Genomic DNA, 22454 nt, shown 5'->3' on the forward strand with positions numbered 1-22454 from the left:
CTTGCCTGCGCGGCCGCCCGTCTAGCACCACTCTCCGCGAAGCGCCGCCCGCCCCGTGCCTCCCACCGGGCCACTTCGCTAGCGCCGCCCACTGCAGCACTAGCCGTTGAGCGCGGCGCTCGCCGCCGACTTCTCTCGCGGCCGCGTCGTGGACCCACATCCCCACCGATTCGGCTGGGGTCCAGCGAGGGGAAGGCGGCCGATGGACGCGCTCATGGCGAGCTACGCGTCCGACTCCGACTCTGACGGCGGCGAGCCGGCTGCCGTCTCCGGAGGCGCCCCGGAGATCCCGGAGCCTTCGGCCTTGCTCCCACCACCTCCCCTCGACCTCCTCCAGCCCCCCAACTTCGCAGGCATGATGATTCCTTGCGCTAGCATCTCTTTGAACCTTATGGCTGCTCATGTTCTGAGTGCTGACGGTATGTGCCTATCTGGGGACAATACGTGGTGCAGGTTACTCGGCGATGGCGCAGGGGGGTCGCGTCCGGAGCTTCCCCCATGTGGAAGGCAACTATGCTGTACATGTTTATATCCCTGGTCTGTGCTTTTGCTTGTTGGTCTTGCTACAAATGTTCATTGTTCTTGGATGTGAATGTGCACTTAGAAATTGAGATCAAATATATATGATGTATCCTCTTAACTACTCCCTGCATCCCAAATCATCAGATGTTTTGACATTTATAAATTCAATAGCTTTTACTATGTATGTGGACAATGTATATCTAGGTCTGTAGCAAAAGTTATCAATCTAGGAAGGTCAAAAACGTCTTATAATTTGGATTGGAGGGAGTATCTTATAATTTGGAACAGAGGGAGTATATGGTGCTCGGTGTTGTTTCAAGGATTAGAATGAGTTTGTCAATAAAAACTTGGCAACTAACAGAACACGCCTGGAAATAATTTCTCAAGTTCGCAGTGAAGGGGAAAAAGATTACCACATTTTTTTACTGAAATTGTGGCCATCATATGACCTCACTGCCCCAATGTTCACCCGAATACTTGTAGAACTAGAATCACAACAAATTTTTTCAATCTATAACTGCTCCTCGCTTATATTTAGCTGTCTTATGCAGTCGTCATACCTTCCGATGCGATGAAACAGCTGGCCCTTTCTATGAAAAGAGCTGCATCTCTTGTGCCGGATCTCTATGCTGTTGATGCAGACTATGCACTTTCTGAATTGTGCAAAGATGAACAGAAGCTTGAGAAAATGCTTCTGAGCAGGGAGTTTCATGTAAGCTTGGGAAGACCTGTTGCAATTCAGGTGCATCAGATTGACTCATTTATTGCAATGCTTCGCCAGAAGTTCCAGACACAACAACGGTTAGTCATCTCTAAGAACTTCGCTGCTTGGTGACTACTAGTTTGTCCCCTCTGTGGATGCATTTTCCTGTACAGGGTTACAGTTGCATAGTATTTTTTTTTTGGTACTTTTCAACTTTTGTGTCTCATTGTCACTGATTGAGATCTTTATACATGTGGAACAAAGGTACTGGATGGAGTTCAATAAATGGGAGCACTTTGTCAATGACGATTGCACACGGTCATTTCTTTCACTAGAAGTTACAAGAACTGGTTTGCCAGAGGTATTTACAGTACATGTTTGTTCCATCTTGTGTTTACATGCATTAAGGGTGAAGCGTCCGCTTATGTCTATGTCAGATTGAATTTTCACAATGAAAACCTTTTGCATCTTGTGTTTACCCTCAGTTTTCTTTGCAGATAAGGAAGCAGATACTTATGGTAGATGAAGTATATCGATTGCATGGTCTTCCTGAATTTTACACGGTAATGGATATTAAGTTATGCATTATATTAGTTTTAGGATGAGTGACAAGATGCTATGAAACATGAGCTTTTCCTTGATTTCAAATTAATTCATTCAATTAGATAAATCTAGCACATAATTCGTTCAAATAGATAAATCTAGCACCTTGCTTGTAAAAAAAAAATAGCCAGCTCATTCTTATGGTGGAATTGTCTGATATGTGTAGGCCAATAGTATGCAAAAAAGAAGCTGATGTCTTTCATGCATAAGACTCTTCTAATTTTGTCACCAAATCTAAATGTTATTTAACTGTCACTTGATCATTTGGCAGAATCCACGGCCACATATATCATTCGTGTGGGCATTGGGTGATGTCAGCAGCAAACTAAAGCAGGCAATAAAGGACATTGAAAAATATCAGAGCAGTATGAGCTCATTGCAAAAATGTAACGTTCGATGCAAGTTCAGTCGTGTAGTTTGTAAAGTAGGTAAGAAGGTGCATGATATCTGTAAAGTTGCATATTGAATCATTGAAGCACACATGAATTACGTTCGATAAGCTTTGAGGTACTGACCTCTTATGGTCTGGGCTAATTCTTCGGATTGGAGCATTGAAACACAAATTTATGCTCTTCTTCACATGGCAGTCACTACTAACTTTTCCCATGCAAATTACGAAATGATAAAGAGGTCTATTGAAGCGTAAGAGCATCTCCAAGAGCTTTGCAAACAAACTTTGCATTTTGCATTGCCCTATTTGCAAAAAAGAGTAGAAAATACCCCTCCAATGGTTTTGCAAATAAGGTTTGCAATTTGGTTAACTTTGCAAATAGAGGTTCAGGCTTTGCATATATGCAAACCTTCCCACCACTTTGCATCTACAATTTCGACCTTCCACGTCGGACTCTGTCCCTCCGGCCCTCCCACCCCGCGCGATTTCTCTACGCCCGTCCGCCCTCCCTGCCGCGCGCGCCCGCCCTGACGGAGGTGGACGGAGCCGAACTGACGCGAACGACGACGGCGACGAACGACGAACGTGGCCTGGGCTGGGCGGCGACTGGCGCAAAGACCTGGGCTGGGTGGCGACTGGCACGCACGACGTACGTCAAAATGGCGCGAAGTACGTCAAAATGGCGCGAAGGAAAAAAAAACGCGCGGGTGCGATCGGTGAAAAAAAATTCAGGGGTGAGATCCATACTTTGGGTTTGCCAAGTCTAAATGCAAAGTCCTTTAGAGTTGGACTATTTTTAGACTTTACAAATGAGTTTGGGAATTTGCAAACAACATCAAATGCAAAAATTATTTGCAAAGTCCCTTGTAGATGCTCTAAGAGCTATGGCACAAAAAACCAAATTGTGTTATTCTGCTACCTTTTTTAGCTCTCCCCAACTATTCCTTCTACAGCACCCACTCTTGTTGAGTTGAGCTGAGCAAACACAAGTGGTTATAATAGCTGATCTTCCCAAGGTTGCAGTTTTGAAATTTGCATATGGCCTTTAAGTGACATAAAACACATGTCACATTCCTCTGAAGTTCCTAGTTCACACGTTCTCATCATCCACATGAAACCTTGAATATTCTGCACCATTTATCAATTGGGATGAACAGAGATGCCAACAGAGTTCAACAATGTCCGCTCTCTTTTTGGTAGTGTGGCTCCATATGCTGTACCGCAGGTATCTAGCAGTTCACTTAAGAGTTAAGAAGACCATTGGATTCAGAACAGAGGTAATCCTACTGTGCTGCGATGCATTGATGGTCCTGAAGTACGGAGTATTGGATAACTTTTTTTTATTTTTAGCCCAAATTCAACACATATTTCAAATTTGACCCGGTTTCGAAAATATTTTCAAAACTAGTCCGTTTGGCCCCCGCCATGCATGGCGGTGGGGTCAAGGTGCCTGCTGCCGTGGCGGGGTACGTGGCAAAGTGTACCCCGCCACCCATTATGGTGGGTTAGGCAACCCCGCCGCCCATCATGGCGGGGTATTGTTCATTTATGTAGAGTATCATTCAGTCTTCAAGTATCGTTCAATTGCAGGAACCAGTAGAAAAGAAAGTAATCACGGTTCACGAGAAGGGCCAGGCAACTTTCATATCCTTTCAGCTACATGGACTAGCAGCATGGAGCAGCAGCTGCAGGCGATGTACGGCCTTGTTTAGTTCCAAATTTTTTTGAAAAACGGTTACTGTACCACTTTTGTTTGTATGTGACAAATATTGTCCAATTATAAACTAATTAGGCTTAAAAGATTTGTCTTGTAAATTACAGATAAAATGTGCAATTAGTTTTTATTTTTATTTATATTTAATGCTTCATACATGTGTCCAAAGATTCGATGTGATAGAAAATCTTGAAAAAATTTGAGTAGACCAGCAGCAATAGGCGGCTATGCTGACCCAGCAGCAGCAGCAGGCAACGCCCAGCAGCCAGCATAGGCGATGCTCAGCAGGCGATGCCAGACCTTATTTAGTTTCCAAAAGATTTTGCAAAATTTTTTAGATTCTTCGTCACATCGAATTTTTAAACGCATGCATGAAGTATTAAATATAGACGAAAATAAAAATTAATTACACAGTTTGGTCGAAATTGACGAGAATCTTTTGAGCCTAGTTAGTCTATAATTGGACAATATTTGTCAAATACAAACGAAAATGCTACAATATTGATTTTCTAAAATTTTTTGGAACTAAACAAGGCCCAACACGCCCAACACTAGCGGCTTGTCAAGGGCTCAGCGTGATAAGCCTTGTCAGTCGCTCAGATAGAAATTGCGCGCAGGCGATGCCAAGGATGATAAGCTCGCATATTTATGCGCTGAGCAAAAAAATATGCCAACTTTTTATTTTTGTCAAGTTAGGATGCCAAATTATTAGAGGATGCAGAGAGAGAGCGCGGGTGGGGTCGGCTCGTGGCTTTTGGTGGGCCTGGACATACCCCGCCATGATGGGAGGCGGGGTATGCCTAACCCGCCATGATCCATGACAGGGTACATGTCAGCAACTCTTGGTGCTGCATGCCACGTGGCAGCTATATCCCGCCGCCATGCATGGTGGGGTATAGTTCATTTGCTCCTCCATGCATGGTGGCGGAGCCAAACGGCCTAGTATGAGTCAGATGTGCAAATTCTATACCCGGGTCAAATTTGAAATATGTTTCGAATTTGGACTAAAAATAAAAAAAAATTCTCAAAGGCTGAGCAAGTATGAGTCAGATGTGCAAATTCTATACCTTTTTGTCAGAAGGTGTGGCAGACTCAAAGATTGACATTAAACGGGAGTTCATGTCATCTCCCTCTATGCTTGTTTGCTTGTCTTATAAGTTATACTTCTGTCAGCCAACAGTGTTTTTTTTACAATTAAATCAGCGAACAATATTTTCATCCATGACTTTTTAGACCAGCGAAAAAAAAGATTGCAGCGTCCTCGGGTAAGTGAGGTTATTCCTGGAAGGTTTTTGGCGCCAGAAGACCTCTATTGGCATGACCCAACAGGATGTTCTGAAGTAACAGAGGATTTTGTTGCAACGAAAAACAGAAGCATGTTCCCAAGAAGAATGCTGTCTGCAGCCTATCCAAACCTTTGTGAATTATCTATTCTGACATGTAGTGTACCAAAGGCTCCAACAACGTCAAATTATATTGAGATGCTGCTACGGCTGTCTACCATTGCATTGCCTTCACAGGCAGCAAACCATGTCTTCTGTGTGTTTGTGTGATGGGCTAAGTATCTGAAGTCTGAAAGTGGCAAGATGAATGACATATTGTACTTGAAAAAAAAATCTCTTCAGAAATTAGAAACAACAATATTGCCCACCTCAGCCGATAAATGGGTCTCTCTACATCCTTCTTTTGGCCTTGTTTGCTGGGTAGATGATGATGGGTTGAAGCAATAGTTTATTAACTCTAGTGATGTTTACTCCATACAATTTGGTGACCTTTCTTCTGAGGATAAGCAAATGCTGTATGGAAGAGTTGCGGCTTTGATGCAAAGCTTAGGCATCCAAGCACTTTCGAAGGTATGGTACATCAGAGAACAGAAAAAAAAACGTTTCTTTGATTTGTTGGCTTTTGCCATACATGCAACGGTACATCTAAAAGATGCATAGACATACTTATATCAACTTCCAGAAAAATGACATCATGAAGATTAGCAATCTGCAAGTAGTAGTTGTTGACAAGTTATTCCACAAGTATGTAATGAGGGGACTTGAGAGCTCTTCTAAGAAAAAATTCAAATGCCACTTGCTTTTGCAGGAGATACTCTATACGCAACGCAACATGCTGATTCATATTCAGTATTTTTTTTGGAGCTTTCTAGAATTTTCTTTGATGGATCCCCTGATCTTCATTTTGCAAATTTTCTACACAAGATCAAAACCATGGCAGAATCTGGCACCCATGCTGAGCAAATATAGTCTTTTATCGTTAATGATCAGAATTACCTGAGCATGAAGCTATCTGGTCCTTCCCTTCGTTGTCTGCAACCGACCAAGGTTCAGCCAACCAATGTGGTGCCGATACCCAGGGGGGTTGATTCTCTACCTGTTCGTGAATTCAGTGCTCCCAATCATCAGAAGGCACAGGTTGGCCTAACCATTGGAGAACAGCACCCGTCTTCAGCATGCAAGAGGCAAAGGTGAATGATGCTGGACCTTCATCAAACTTAAACATGCCTGCTATGTATGGACACCGAAGATAGTTTGCTTTCAGTTGAGAGGTAGTTCAGCAGAAATCCTTGATGAACCTCGGATGGTGATGTCTGCTGAACCTTTCAATGCACCTGCTTATTTGAACTTGGAGGCTGGAAGTTCAAGCCCAACGGTCCATGCTGAACTAAAATTTCGATTAGAATCTGGCCAATCTTGCAGAAGACAAGAATCAGCGGTCTTCAGATGCAAGCCAGTTAAGAACAGGGAGGCTTGGTGAAGCACTGGTCGAGAAATATTTTGTCAAACAGCTAGGTTCCAACGATGTTAGGTGGGTGAACGACAGAATTGAAACCGGACTGCCTTATGATATTGTTATAACACACCCAGAGGGTTTCGCAGAGTGTTTGGAGATTGAAACAACAGTATCTTCAAGAAAAGATTGGTTTGACGTCTCACCAAGGGAATGGCAGTTTGCCTTGGAGAATGGGGATTTATTTAGCATTGCTCGTGTCATGTTAGGTACAAAGAAAGCAAGTATAGAAATGTTAAAAAACCCACACAAGCTTTATAAGCAGAAAGCATTACGGCTTGGTCTCCTGATATCCAGATAACATATATAATCTCGTCAGCAGCAACCTAGACCAAAATGTCAGTTTTGTTGAGGCTAGCACCGATGATCTTTCTGCAGGTTGTTATGATTACTCTGACTAATAATCTGCATATAAGTATTTGCTGATCCAAGTTAGCAGATTATCCATTTTGGGGAGAGATGGGGTACAGTACAGCATGACTGCATGAGTGCAAGACTGCAAAATACGGTTCAGCCTGTCTATAGTAGTCTCCCCTTTTCTATTATTCTAACTTGAGTAATCTTCTCCATTGGCAGCTCTCGACATGTGTCCATGTCTCTTGTCACATTTGTAACCCATTCTGATATTTTGGTGCATAATGAATGAGATTTTGTCAAAAAATAAAAAAGAAGAGAGAAAAGAGTTCAAAAATTGGAGACTCTATCGTCGGAGACACGAGATACAAAGAGAATATTCATTGAATAGCTCTTTAAATAAAGCTATTGAGTCCCTTAGAGTTGCTCTTATATTAATTAAATGCTGGGTTTCCAGATCTTAAAAAAAATAGCTGTGTTCTGTGCACGTTAGATTGATCGATGCACCAGAATGGAAAATTAGAAACAACGCAATTGTCAAAGAATCTCCAGTACAAGAGCAATACGATCAACATATCTTTCTGCAGGTTTAGCCACAGCTCACCTGTGCTGTGTAGATAAACTTCTTGGTCATCCCTTTCGACTCTAGCTTAGAACCCTCACGGATCTGAGGTCTTAGAACACAAGAAACCCACCAAATTTCCTTGGCAGCGACAGCATCTTCATAATCTGTCATCTGGTTTAGGGCCCTTCGTTGTTTTCCACCATCCTGTTTCATATTATTAGTCCTGCGGACATGTATTGTTCTTCTCCATCTCTCCTGCATCGATCCACAGAAAAGAAGACTAACATCATTATAACCAGTAGCTCCAACAGCCAGTTAAAATGAAAGTTTCCACACTGCTCCAAATAGTATGGCATGATGCACAGCAGGTTACTACTAGTGTACTTCCTCCGTATAGGATGTAGAAGTCGTTTTGGGCAAGGTTTGTGTCAAATATTGGGAATATAAATCATCAATAACTTTTAAATTGTTGAGTTTGTAAATTTGAAAATTATATGAATAGATTTGTCCTGAAAAATGCTTTCATAAAAGTATACATTTCTAATTTTTTTTAATAAAAATAAGAGGTTAAAGTTATGTTTCGGAGACCGTATCGCTATCCTAAATGACTTCTAAATCCTATACGGAGGGAGTATATCACCAATATACTTCTGCACGGCCACGTTCTTATCAAGGGCATACAATCTTCTAGAACTCAGAAGCTTCAGTAAAAGAGATATAGCAGGAATGGGGGAACATACAAACAGTATTGAACATCATAAAAAATGTAAGGCAAATAACAAAACATGCATAAAAATCAGAATCTATTGCGCTAATAAGATTACTAATCTCAGAAACTTCACTTACCACGTGACCCATCAGTTTGATTGTCAACATAAATCTTTACAAACAATTCTTTGAGGTCTTCACGTGCAGTCATTTCTTCCAAAACCCTATCATTGAACGTCAGTTCTGGAGGCAAGTTGCATTCTCCATGCTCTGGTTCTTTTGAAAAGAGCAATTTAGACATGTGCTCCTTCTTAGCTTGTGTGTCATATTTGCTCTTCTCTCTTGTTCCTTGTGCAATTAGATTGTATGTGTACACAATCTTTTCCTGACCAATTCTGTAAGCTCGGCCAATCGCTTGCCTTCCAACAGAGGGGTTCCACACAACATCAAGTAGAACCACACGTGATGCCCCGATAAGTGTAATGCCTTCACAGCATGCCTTCGTTGATGCAAGCATTACCTTGGCCTTGCTTTTCATGTCATTGAAGACCTCCATCATGGTTTGGCGATTTTTAACAGGAACTTTTCCACTCATTAGCAGGATCTCTTTGCCTTCAGCCCAATTGAACTTTGCTTTCAGCTGCTCCATGATCAACGACAATGGTCCAAGATATTGACTGAACACTAGCACCCGTTCATTTAGCGCTTCACACAGACGGACAATCTCCAAAACAAACCTCGTCTTAACCCCTTCAGATGGACGGGAGCGTAAACTCTCTAGCTTAGGTATGTCCAAGATAGATTCCTCTTGTTCAGACAATTTTGCACTGGCAAGGAGGGAGGGATGTATTGATGCAATCGAGATTTTGTATTCCTCATCAAGACCCGTCGTTGCCACAGTCTTCTCCATAGTTGCGATGACTTCTTTCTGATAAGGAAGAGGGTTCAGAATCACCACGGATTCTCCCAGACCTGGGAGAGACTTCTGAAGAAATTTGCCACTGTGAATGTGGACAATAGGGTCCAATTTTTTCCTCACTTCATTTATGTCTGCCTCTGTGATGTCATTCAGTCTCAATGAAGACCAGAAATCTTTGCCCTCGTCCGTCTCTAGATGCACTGCATCTGCCTCCTTTGGCCCATCTGCCTCCTTTGTCCTGACAAGGCGCAAGGTGTTTTTGAGCTCCTCAAAGTTGTTTTGGAATAGAGTGCCCGATAGAATTATTCTCTTTTCAGTGGAAACCCTTTCAAGAACCTTCCAGATAAGACTCTTCTTGTTCCTTGGTGTGTGCCCTTCATCAAGGACAAGCAAGCCAGGTTTCTCAAGCAGCAGCTTCCTCACCTTATCCCCGTCCATGCCTTCATGATTAGCTAGCTTCCTAAAAAGCGAGTAGCTCAAACCGATTATACTGGTACCATTCATCCAGGACCCTAACTTCACCAATCGCCTATAATTTTGATCCATTTTATCTGTCAGCAGCCTTCGATGAAAAGTTCCATTCTTGGCAACCTGTTCTTGGATGGTCTTGTCTTCACTCCAGTTGATCTCAGTGGAATTCAGTACATGAAAAGGGAGCTTTACCTTCCATTTCCTGAACTCCTTCTCCCATGTCGCTAACATCCCCCTGGGGGCAATGATAACCGGGCGACAGCGTGGGAAAACCTCAAGGTAGGATTGAACAAATGTGATTGCTAGTCGTGTCTTTCCCGTCCCAGGTGCATGAGAAATCACACAACCACCTCCAACATCAGATTTTACGGTTTGCTTTAGCTGTTCAATTGTAGTACCTCCTGCAAGCTTCGTCCACAAGAACTCAAATGCATCCTGCTGGTGCGGGAACATAGTTTCCTTGACTCCAGGAATGAGATCCCAGACTGAACCAGCTTTGTGACCACCAAAATTACAAGGTAGTTCATGTCCATTTGATACCAGCACATCATTTTGTTCAAAAACACTGAGCATTTCCTTAAGCATCTTGTCCAACTCAGGGTCGATTGCTGATTCCCTTTCTGCAGAAAATTTCCCCTAACAGACGAGGAAAAAAAAGATCTTATTAAAGGGCTTGGTGCTACCTAGTACCTAGCAAAGCATAATCATGTCTTGAGGAACATGTTCTATACTTGTATCGAACATTTGCTTACCAAAGTAGGCAGTACATGTCGGATTTCGATATCGACAACATTGCAATGCTTGCACCGAACTCCTATTTGTTCGTCAATAATGAATTCATGCTGCCCATTATTGCAAGAAGTTACTTCCACTGGAGGTATTTCTAGCCCATCCTGAACATAGTAGTGTAAGCATTAGTTTTTTGTTTGGATCTTGATTGAATTGGAGTAAGAGAAACTGCATAATACACAGAATCCATCAATGCAAGCATGCATTTTTTCTGAGGGGCTCAAGACAACTACTCCAAACTAGATGCAGTATTCGTAGAATCAGTACAAACGAAGTATATATAAACTGAATGACATTAACATAGGTTAAATACCTCTTCAGAGCCGTTACCAATATCCATGGATTCAAAAGCAATGTCGCATTCCCTCCACAGGTCTTCTTGATACTTGTCGTTTTCTATATTCTCTTCTGCATCCTCATCTCCGAATGAGAATACCAAAGGTAAACTATTTCCAGCTGCTGCATGATCAGGATCATTTATATGATCCTCCCAGCCAGAGAACAAGGAATTAAGGAGTTCGTCATATGCAGCTTTCGCTACTGGACCGTGCTTCTTCATTCGAATCTTATGTGCCGTTCTTTTGAAGAAAATACCATCCTGTTCATTGGACTGGTTCTCGCCATTTGGACCATTGTATTTGGCATGCCCAGGATTTGAACCAACATACCTTCCGCAACCTTCCTTGCCAGCCTGAAGTTTGGATAGCCCCTTCTTCAGCCTCCGAAAAGGCCTATCTTTGCCGTCCCTAGCATATACTCTGTACTCCTCGTCACTACTGGTACTCGGTCTCTTGCGCCGTCTGTTTTTTATTGCTCTTCTGTGCTTCCTTTTGCCAAAAGTTATGTTGCCTTCCTCACTTGATGAAAGCAGTCCTTGCTGTGGCGCTGGTGGCTCAATATCTTCTTCAGAATCAGAGGTCGAGTCTGGAATATCAATATTGTAGGGTTTACTGAAAGTTCCACGTCTGAGCAGTTTTTTGTCCTTGCATTTTCGCTGTGATCGCGTCCTCGCTCCAATGCCCTTGCCAACAGTCTTGCGTGGCTTCTGAGGCAAACATATGCCCTCAAAAACCCTCCTCCTGAAGACTCGTGTGTCATCGCCTCCTGATCTCATACTGCTACCTGCAATGGTGTTGCTAGGCGTGACTGGCTGCGCCTTCCCTGCTCCATCCAGTTCCTGTTCGTCCTCCTCCCCAGTTCCATCCAGTTCCTTTTCGTCCTCCTCCCCTGTTTCATCCATTTCCTGCTCAACCTCTTCAGATGCATCCTCTTCTTGTTCACCTTCGCCATCGTACATGCTATGGCTTTCTTCTTGATTGTCATCTTCCTCCTCTTCCGACAATTCCTTTTCCCCCACCTCCTCCTCATTATCAATCAAAGCATGGCTATCCTGCCTGCTCCTTCCCTCCAAAGCCTCGTCCTGCTCACTCTCTTTCTGTATGCCATTGCCAGCCTCATTGGTGTTGTTGTCGTCGTCGTCATCTACGTCCATGGACTCCACATCTTCCACTCTCTTCTGCTTCTGCTCCTGCACTTCGTCCTCCCCTGTATCCTCGGACGACACTCGAGCAGAGTACTGCCCTGTCCCCTGCTTCCGCGACCTTGACCGGATCCGCGACCCAATGCTGGTGCCGATCCAGTTCGCCGGTGCCACACTAGTGCTCCTCTCCCTTCTCGCACCTCCTCCACTCCTCGCTTTTCCCGGTGCACCCCTGGATTCTTCGCTGGACACGAGGGCCTTCTTGGCCGAACCCGGCCGGTCACCCGCGACTCCTCTGCTTGACTCTCTGCTCTTCACACCCCTGGAGCTCCTGGCGTCGTCGGACATCCACGCCGTGGGATGACCAGCCCCTGAAGCGCTCGAATTCCGGTCCAACGCGTGAACGCCGCCGTCGGCGCGCTTGTCGGGCTTGGCTCTGCCGGACGATGCTCTCTTCCGCTTCCTCTTCGCGTGAGAGCTTCCGGGGGGCAGAACCGCCACCAAGGCGCGCTTCGCCTCCGCTGAACGAACCCAATCGCAGTCCAAGTCGTCGAGAGCCTCCTCCTTGACGGGCCTCACGCGACGGCCGCTCTCCTCGATCATGTCGAGCGGCACGGCGCCACGGAATCGGGAACCGCCGTCGTCGTCGGAGATGGCGATGATCTCGGGCTGATGCCGGTCCTCCGGGGCGACCGGAGACGGCGAGGACGGCGCGCGGGGGTTTTGTGCTCGCGGCGGCACAGGCACCACCCCAAGGCGCGGCGCCCCCGGTCCCAACGGGTGTGCGGCGACCAGCGACGGCAAGGACGGCGCACGGGGGCTTGGTGTCCGTGGCGAGGACGGCGCGCGGGGGTTTTGTGCTTGTGCCCGCGGCGAGGACGGCGCGCGCGGGTTTTGTGCCCGCGGAGGCACAGGCACCGCCCCAAGGCGCGGCGCCCCCGGAAGCACCGGGTGGAAGCCCGCATCGTCGACGGGCTCTGGCTTGACGAGCTTCACGGCCTCGCCGGCGGCGCCGATCGCGGCGCCGCTCCCAAGGTCGCGCCCTGCTTGGCGGCCGCCGCCGCCGACGCCTTCCTCGTCGCTATCGATGACGATGATCTCGCGTGGCTTGGTGCGGCCCTTCCCGGGCACTGCTGATGGCGGCGCGGGCATCGCCGGCGGTGGGTGGGGAGCGGAAGCGGCGCGGCGAAAGAGGGTTTTTGCTCTCTGTTCTGTGCGCGCGTGTGGAATAGGAAACCAGAGCTGGGAAAAGGAAGCGTCCTCGCCGTGCGCTTTGGGCCCCACCTGCCAGGGGCGTTACAGTTACATGGTCTGCTGGCTGGCTGGTGGAGATGAGACCTGGACTGGAGAGCGTCATCACGAGGAACGCAAACGTCTTTGCTGCAGCCGTGCATGCGTGGTCTCACATGCGTCAACAGAGTTTCTCAATCGAAATGCGGGGCCCGGTTGCCGGTGTGGTTTCCATCGTACTATAGGTTTCCAGTTCGGGATGAAGGCCAGACGCCATTGCTTTTACTCCTGCCTAGCAGTCTTGCCTCAAAATGGCATTTGTAGAACCATGATTGGAGAAATGAAAAACGTTAAAATTAGTTTCAATGATGTTTCATCAGAATTTATAGACATTAAATATATCGATGTGACACCATATTAATAAAGAGAGAGATGATAAGAGTTTTATGAAAGCATACATTGTTTCTAAAATATAGATGTGTTGAAAATTAAGTAATGAAAAATCTCTACTAAGGCTAGCCTAAGCCGGTTTGAGTGATGAGTGATCTGCTAGAGATAGTAGTGATTTCATGTGCCTCATTCAGCATGTTACTGACGTAGCTTTGAATTTGTAGACCAAGCATTGTATTGTATCCAGATCTAATGTTTTTGATGCCCTTGGCTGGCTAGAAAAACAGCTGATGCTGATATAGATGTTGATGTTGATGCTGATTTATTTTGAGAGAAAAACACCATTATTCTGTTTAAAATGGTATGGCAAGTTCAAGAGAACATGCCAAACGAGTTGTTATGAAAAGTTTAATTGAAATTGAGTCTAAGATGCGCAGGCCAGAGTTTCATCTGCATTAAATAGCTTGTCATATAGACATTTTTTTGTGACATAACAACATATTTAATAAGAGAGAAAAAATGATGAAACTCTCTTGACACGAGTATCAACTCTCTATGAGTCATAAAATTAAATATCAATAAAACTATTGACAGTGGGTGTTTCATCCAAGTTTTATTATATTATGTATAATATGATAGTTTTGGAAACAATGCTATGAAATTGTCATTGAAATCTAAAATTACATGAAGGTATCTTGGCATTTTCTCATGCATATGGTGTCCGATGTGCGACGAACATTATTGCCAAAAGCATATGTAGAGATACTTGATACAAGAAGTATAAGAACTACAATATTGAGAATTTTTCAGAGAATTTTGTGTGTGTACCCTTTTTCTAACCTGCAACGGTGATTTTGCCTCTACTTTTTAAACATTTTAAATTTGTTCTTGTGGTTTTCATATAAATCTTCTATTTACCCTTGTTTCATAAAATCATTAGATCTAAGTTAATTAAATGATTAAAAGAAGTACAACCACCTCTGGCTCACTTCTTATGGATGTTCTCCACCCATTGCTCTAGGCAACCACCAACCAGCCTCAGTCGAGCAATAGGCAGCTTCAGCCGAGCAACATCACAGTAGCAATAGAGCATTTTTATGTAGCTACCATTTTGAATTCAACCAATTCAATTCAAAAATTGGCACCAAACCAACAACATGCAATCAAAAGGTGGTGCCAACACATGTGTTTAGATAACAAAACAACACTTTATTTACAAGACATTCATTTTGAATGAAATAATTGTTTTCCACAAATAAATAATAGTTCATAACAAGTCATTCAACAATGGACGCTACAATAGTTTTCCACATAAAGAAATAACAGCTCATAACAAAAGTGTTCTAATAACAGTTCATTGCAACTAATAGGTCTTTATAAGGCCATTCAAATAATAGTTTCTTAGAAATAAGAATACGTACTATATATGGCATTAACTTAAACCTTTTACATATAAGTATAAGTGGAGCCTTTACAAAACTTGTAGCCGTTCCAAACCACATGTGAAACAACTGCAAGTGAAACAACTACAACAACAAGTGCATATAACAATCTGCCAACTTGTTCATGCCATCCTCTACTCCACATACACCACGGCCTTAAGAATATGTCATCACCTGTATGTACACATATTGGCATAGTATTAAAATTCAGCACACATGATCACCTACATCTATCAAAACTTGTAGAATGCAGCAGCCAAAATTGCCATACATGTGCACTACACTAACTAGATTCTAGCAGCGATCCAATTATGGACAATTGCCATGTCAAAACTAGCATTTAGTGCTACCCATGCAGATACACGCGTAGTCTACTGTTTGAGCCATGTTACTCCCTACAAACATGCGTTCTTTCTTGTCCAACAAAAAATTATGCAGTGCAAAGCATGTACTCCCTCCTTACCTAAAATACTTGACGTCCTGGGCTGTTGGCTTGATTTTGCAAAAACTGACATTCAAAGCAGGCCGCTATGCGCGTGGACGGCGATGCCCCTAGCGCTCGCGCGTCCGTTCGGCTCCTGGCTCTGGCGATGCCTGACGCTCACATGCCATTGCCCGCTCGCCCTGACGCTCGCATGCCATTGGCCCTCGCGTCGGTGCCTCTGGCAATCCGTGCCACTAGCATGCAAAAAGCCCCTAGCCCGCTCGCATGCAGAAAAGCCACAAGCAAAAAAGAGCCACTGCCAGGGCTTGAAAAACGCAGGCAAAAAAGAGCCATTGCCAAGGCTTGAACCTGGGTCGCAACACTCCAACTTCTGCACAATGACCAGCTGAGCTAGTTTACTTTCTAATACAAAGAGCACCCGCCATCGTATTTATTAGGGGCAAACATGGAAAACTAACCCCTAATTAATCACTTTTTGGTTACCACAATCATGTCCTAAACGACAAGAATTATGGGTACAGAGGGAGTAATAATCATCTTTGATTGCTTCTCCCTCTCATAGAATGATACTCCTCGTAAAATTTGTCACTTATTTTCTACAACCCCCAAATGAGCTTCCAACAACATTACGAAGACTTAGAATGGTTAGAAGTTAAATTTCTCATATAAACCATGAGCACGTCTCTGGCTAAAGCTCACTAAGATGATACCTGGTATTACGATAGGGGCCAGATATCCAGGACACACTATGTAACCTAAGTTCACTAGATAGTACCTACCTAAAAAAAGCAATGATACAACACCATAAGTTACAACACAATTGCAATACTTCATGCATGTACTCCATAAGTTGTAAACTAACCTAGTGGTTGATGTGGGAAAGTTGGTGTCTCAAAGAAATCCTTCAACACGACCATGTCATGAGCAGACCCTGCCATCCTCGCACCAACATATGTGAATCGCCGTCCATGTTCAGTACAGCTAACACTTTAAATCTTGTCCAACCTTTCCTATTTCTGATATCCTCATGGGCCTCAACACAGACTCTCACTAGAATGTGGGTTCCATCTAAAGCTCCTATGCACCCATCTAAGATCCATGTGAATTTCATCAAACTATGATGAATTGTGTTGTACGTTGGATTCTTTGGCCGTAGAACTGTTTGTGCAAACGAAAACATGGCTTCAGCCACTACACCCATCTTCCTACTTACTGTGTCCAATGATCGGCAAAATTTGGACTTGATCTACCGCGTGGGCTATTGTGTTCCACAAGCCTAGAGGAACATACCTAAAGCCTCAACCAACTCCACTTCTTGTGTAGACCTAAGCCCATGCCAACTGACTAAGTAATGACGCAACTCAAGGAATACGTCAGGGTACATACGGAAATTGTCGTAGCATTTCCTTCTGTCCCACAAGTTGACTTCAACCCATTGTCATCCGTTCAACTCTTTCACAGGGAAATGAGGGTTGAACACTAGTCCTCTAGTGTCCATGGCAGCTGCATGCCTGCATAAGATGCAATAGCCTCCAAACGCCGCCAAGTCATAATTGATAGAGTCCTCACTGTTGCTGTTGGAGTCGTCAATGTTGCACATTTTGAGAATAATCTTCAAAAACAGAGTGAGAGCCACACAAAATACAGAAAATAGCTCTATGTTAAAAAAGAACATGTGAATATGTGTTGATCGATGCTAAGAATTCACGGAAGCCTTTTCTCATTTCATTTCCTCTCACTAAAATCTATTGTACATAAATGAAAGTATGAAGTTGGGTAAGACACCAACAGTTCATCCATTGCAATTCATGCTACCCTATAATAGTGAGAAACATGTCCTAAAATCCAAGGAGATGCAACGTAAAGCAGTGTTGTCACCATCTTATCAATTTAAACTCAGTGCTATAAATTAGTACATCTCTGGAGGATGCTAGGCGGACGTAAGAGTGCAGTAGTAGTAGTAGTAGTAGGAATGTACACTAGGATACTAGCTAGGAGAGTACAGTAGAAATGTACGGTGTGGATAAGCAATGCCTAACATATAGACACCAAAAAACTGCTTTCTATTACTAAGTACAAAGTAATCGCTATGATGTACAGAGTACTGTAATACTGAGTAGTCCTAAGCGTGCTCACGACATAAGCCTTGTTTAATTTGCGAAGAAAAGTTCATGGATAGTAACTATAGCAGTTAGTGTCCAATTATAAATTAATTAGACTTAAAAGATTTTGTTTCGTAAATATATGTAAATTGTGCAATTAGTTATTTTTATTTTTTACTTTATATTTGATGCTTTATACATATGTCCAAATATTCTATGTGATGAGTGAGACGAAAAGTTTTTAGGTGGAAGCCAAAGTGCACACCATAAAGTCTCCACTCGCTGTCGATAGTCACGTCGTGAGGCGTTGGGCCTTGTGCATCCACTGAGATGTTTGGTTGGATGTGTTAAAGTTTAATAGGTACTATAATATTTTTGTTTTATTTGGTAATTAATGTTCAATCATATACTAACTAAGTTCAAAAAGTTTGTTTCATAAATTGTTCTAACTATGTTTTAAATTTTATAACTAGTCTATATTTAATATTTTATGTATATATCTAAACATTTGAGGTGATATACGGTAAAGTTTAGCACTTGAACCAAACAGGGCCACACGTAGCCACCTATTGAGGAGGAGTATCGTTCCAGCACGACTGGCGGACTGGGCATATCGGAGCAGGTATTTTGCTGCCATCGCTTTTGTAGGCTCGTGCTGTGACGATCTTTTGAGGGACGTGCCCCACACCATCTCCTAGACTCCTGCTATGCAATCCACTGGAAACTTTGTGCGCCTTCCGCTTGCGCCTTAGGGATGGGAATGGCCGGCCCTGGCCTTACCCACCCCGTGGCCCTAAGGTTAATTTTGAAAGTCATGGATTGATCCGTTTTACCAAAAAAAAGTTACGATCTCATTGGTTGAATAAACAATATGGTTTGATCGAAATATTTTTTGGGGGGCTACTATAGAACATAAATAATATCAACTCTTTTAATACTTTTAGAAAAGATGAGATACAAGATTTTAATCATCTCTTTGGTACTTATAATGTTTCATCGAGTTTTAGCTCATGCATGGTGTCCATCCTTTTAATAGTTAACATATGTTATGTTGACAGTTTATATCTGCTATATCTTCTCCATTGTATTACATTATATGGACATAAAGCCGGATAGGTGTTCCATGTAATTTAAAACGGTAAGATCATTGACGTTGGAGCTTTAGAGATAACAAAATGCGCAGATTTTCAAGCATCAATATAGATAAAGGAAGAGGCTCGAATATGGTGTAGTGTGGGAGCTAAGTGACTTTGAAAAATTTTGCCTATAGCTTAGTTCGTTTGCCTCTTTTGCTTTTAGGGCCTAAAATCCTCATTTAGGCATTTGTTATCGCTTGTACTTTACTTCTTTCCTCTCCTCTGTTAGCGTATTTGTCTAACAGAAGTCCTTTGAGAAACAAGTTTGTAACATGAAGAAGTAGAAGATCCGGCGTTGTGCACTCGAGTCTCTCTTTCCACTTGCTTGCTAGTCACAACAGTCAGTAACAGGTCAACTCGATGAACCGCGATTGAGGCTCTGTTTGGTTTGCCCTAGTAAAGTTTAACTTCTGTTTTGGACACATGCATGAAGTACTAAATATAGACTATTTATAAAACTAAAAACACAGTTAGAGAGTAATTTACGAGATAGATCTTTTAAACCTAATTAGTCCATGAATCATTAAATATGACGAAAATGCTACACTACATGTTAAAATTTTAACACTCCTAACCAAACACCCCTAAAATGGGGATGGTGACTGGATCGATTTAGTCACAAGGCACGTCGACACAATGACAGTGACCGATCAGGATAATGAACAAGTCGGACATGATTAATTGTGCCACAAGCCTGACGGGACATGCCAACATGGCTAGGCTGTCACAAAAAGCAATAAAAAAATAAACAAATATCACGAGTTTACAAATCAACCGCATGATTACAGATCAAGCGCAAGTTCACACTGCCACGGATGAAGCACAAATCAGAAGAATTCGCAAAAAAGAAGCAATGGATCTCGCCCACAAGCCACTCCTCGCCATCACCGCCCGCCTACATAGCTGCACCAATGCATGCCCTACTCGCTGAGGAGGATGCGTTGGTTAGTGATGTAGGAGTAGGACGAGCCACCATTGAAGCTAGCAGATAGGGACGCAACAGTTGCAATCGCGCCTCAAGCATGGTGAACGTTTCGTCCGCCAGACAATTGGTGAGGTTGGGCACCAAAAATGAACTAGCTACTGTGGGTGCCACCGAACCTTTGGCTATGTGTGGCATCAGTGTTTGGTGAGTGCGGTGTGCCGCGAGTTCGGCGTGGCGATCTACGGCAGACGTTGGACATCATTCAAACACGACCCTATTGTGTAGGGAGGCAAGGGGACAGGAGAGGAGAGGTAGGGAGGAGCGGTGACATAGCTAAGGAGGGGGACTGACAGAGTAGGAAGAGGCGGGCACGCGGTGGCCTCGTGGAAGATGGAAGGGAGGTTGAGTGTATAAGAAAATAGGAGAGGGATAGAAAATCACTTTTATATCTAGGAGTCTCCATGAAGGGGGCCTTAACATGTCATTCTCATGCCAACATTGTGGCCTGAGATGGCGGCCCAAACATGACACTAACCATCAGTTGTGGCAGCATAAGCATGACTTGCACCATCCGATGTTATGGGACATGCTTAATTGTACCTAGCCTCATGCCATCCGTTGGGCTACTCAATTGTGGTAGTGGGATTGCCAATTGGCACAACACCAACGCATCGATATAACCTCAGATCAGTATACACATGGGCCATTATGACCGGAATCCAAATAGAGTTGGATATCACACGTCAATGACAAGTTAGCGAACACAACAGATCAACGAATGGCAGAGAAACCGGGCGGGGGAAGAGAACGGGTAGTGTGATAGATCGCCACCTCTAAAAGGACATGTGAGCACCCAATAGGGTGTGTGTGTAAATTGGCTGTATGAAACAACTTAAATTCTAGGGATTAATTTAAACTACTACTCGGAAAAGCATAAACTATTCTAGCAAGATACACATATTTTTTCTAGTGTGCTCTAGCTTACCTCAACCCATAAAGAATTTTATAACTTAGAGCCAATGGCAATCGAGGATCCGTCGTCTCGCCCCGTCGTCTCGATCCGTTGTCTCGCCCCGTCGTCTCGTCGTACCGTCGTCTCGGCCGAAGGCGCATCGCCCCGTCGTCTCGTCGTCTCTTCTTTCACATGCGTGCACAATGGGGGGAGGCGGCGATGGGAGGCGCGACGGGAGGCGGCGCGATGAAAAGGACGCGAAGAAAAGGAAATAGTCGCGCGCGGGTGGGGGAAAAAAAGAGTCGCGGCCGGGAGGGGGAAGGAGGCGAACGAGCGTGGACAAGAAGTCCTGGATTCCCGGGATTCTAAATTTGCCAAACCAAAGAGCCTATGCAAAAATGCCTAGTTTGGTCCATCAAATGCCAAGTTTGGCAAAATGCATAAGTCAAATGGCCAACTATTGGAGAGCAATTTTTATGGTTTTTGGCAAATTCCTAGAATGCATAACCCAAATAGCCAACTGTTGGAGATGCTCTAAGAAATTAAAGTTTCAATGGATATGTTTGTGTTTGCTGACTAGGTCTATGGGAACCAAGATACTAGTCAACTGGGCTAGCTACAACTACAAACAGTTTTGCAAAATGCTTACACTCATGCCAAAGAAATACTTTTAGAAAAAATAAAATCAACAGAAAAAGCTGCCTATTGTATTGTATTAAAAAAAGAGCCTAGAAAAGCTCCAAACGCCTCATCTGAGAAGGCCTCACATCAAGCACATAATAATATTTTAGAGACGTGTTTTGCTTCTATCATTGCCCACAGACTCACCTCATCCTTGATTTTCTGTGTTGGTGCTGATTCCTTACGCTTAAATATTCTTGTATTTCTTTCATTCCACACCTCCCAACAAACAAGAATAATGATGGAGCGTAGTGCTCGTCTCGCTATCGAAGGTGTGCGATCAAAATTGTCTCACCAAGTTTATAACGATTCTCCAAGCACCTAGGTGGAAGGTGATAGCTGCTCATTACCCAACCATATTGCAACGTCCTCTAGATATACCTTGTGTAGCGACAGTCTTAGAGAGATGGACACTAGATTCACTATGTCTATATAAAGGACACACCATTATTTAGCCATCCCCACACTTGTAGCCTATTGGTGGTTCCATACCGTTTTGGATGGCGAGCCATGTAAAAAAATTGTATTTTGGCGGCACCTAGACTTTCTAGATCATGTGATTGAAAATTGTCAATGTTACTCTAATAAATTGTATGTGATGGACCGATCTTGTTGTGAATTTTCCATCTAGCTTAAATTTCTCGCTGATGTGGTTAAGAGAGCGCCAACATACTCGACAATCTGCATGTCGCAGGTCTATGTCCCTAATCCACGCTCTGTTGTGTTGTGAAAAGCTTCATTGAGTGATTTGTTTATAACCCTGAAGAAAACACTGTAGAGATTGGGTAAGGGCACTCACAATGCAGACTCTATTATAGAGTCTAAAGTTATTTATTACCTCGAACAATGTGGACTTAGAGTCTAAATAAGACTTGGAGTCTTATTTTTTCTACCTCTTTCTTCAATAAATATGCTGCCACATCAGCAAAATACCATAAATAATATGTAATTAATTGTGATAGAGTCATTGCATTGTGAGTGTCCTGATACGACCATCTGGTACGTACTTAGACCAGAGTCCAGAGGACACAACAGAAGAAAAAGTCAAAAGGAGGCGGTTGGGGGGCGAGGGTTTATTGCAGTTTGCAGTTGCATCCCCACCAGTCTCCTCTGCCGTCGCTCTCCAGGCACCTCTG

The 22454-nt window shown here is 43.6% G+C and overlaps 2 protein-coding genes across 2 annotated transcripts; one reads left to right on the top strand and one right to left on the bottom strand.

Annotated features, from left to right (window-relative positions):
* On the top strand, positions 4-2407 carry LOC8076252 (U6 snRNA phosphodiesterase). Its single transcript, XM_002452783.2, has 6 exons — positions 4-353; positions 454-537; positions 1074-1323; positions 1490-1586; positions 1723-1788; positions 2100-2407. The coding sequence occupies exons 1-6, from the start codon at positions 203-205 to the stop codon at positions 2292-2294; spliced, it is 843 nt and encodes a 280-aa protein (XP_002452828.2). The 5' UTR covers positions 4-202; the 3' UTR covers positions 2295-2407.
* Positions 7502-12778, bottom strand: LOC8083723 (SNF2 domain-containing protein CLASSY 3). The gene is made up of 4 exons (XM_021458960.1): positions 10849-12778; positions 10499-10639; positions 8495-10382; positions 7502-7903 (listed from the first exon to the last, which is right to left on the bottom strand). Exons 1-4 carry the CDS (start codon positions 12616-12618, stop codon positions 7866-7868), a joined length of 3837 nt encoding a protein of 1278 aa, XP_021314635.1. The 5' UTR covers positions 12619-12778; the 3' UTR covers positions 7502-7865.

The sequence above is a fragment of the Sorghum bicolor genome, chromosome 4, assembly GCF_000003195.3.
Source record: "Sorghum bicolor cultivar BTx623 chromosome 4, Sorghum_bicolor_NCBIv3, whole genome shotgun sequence".
Lineage (NCBI taxonomy): Eukaryota > Viridiplantae > Streptophyta > Magnoliopsida > Poales > Poaceae > Sorghum > Sorghum bicolor.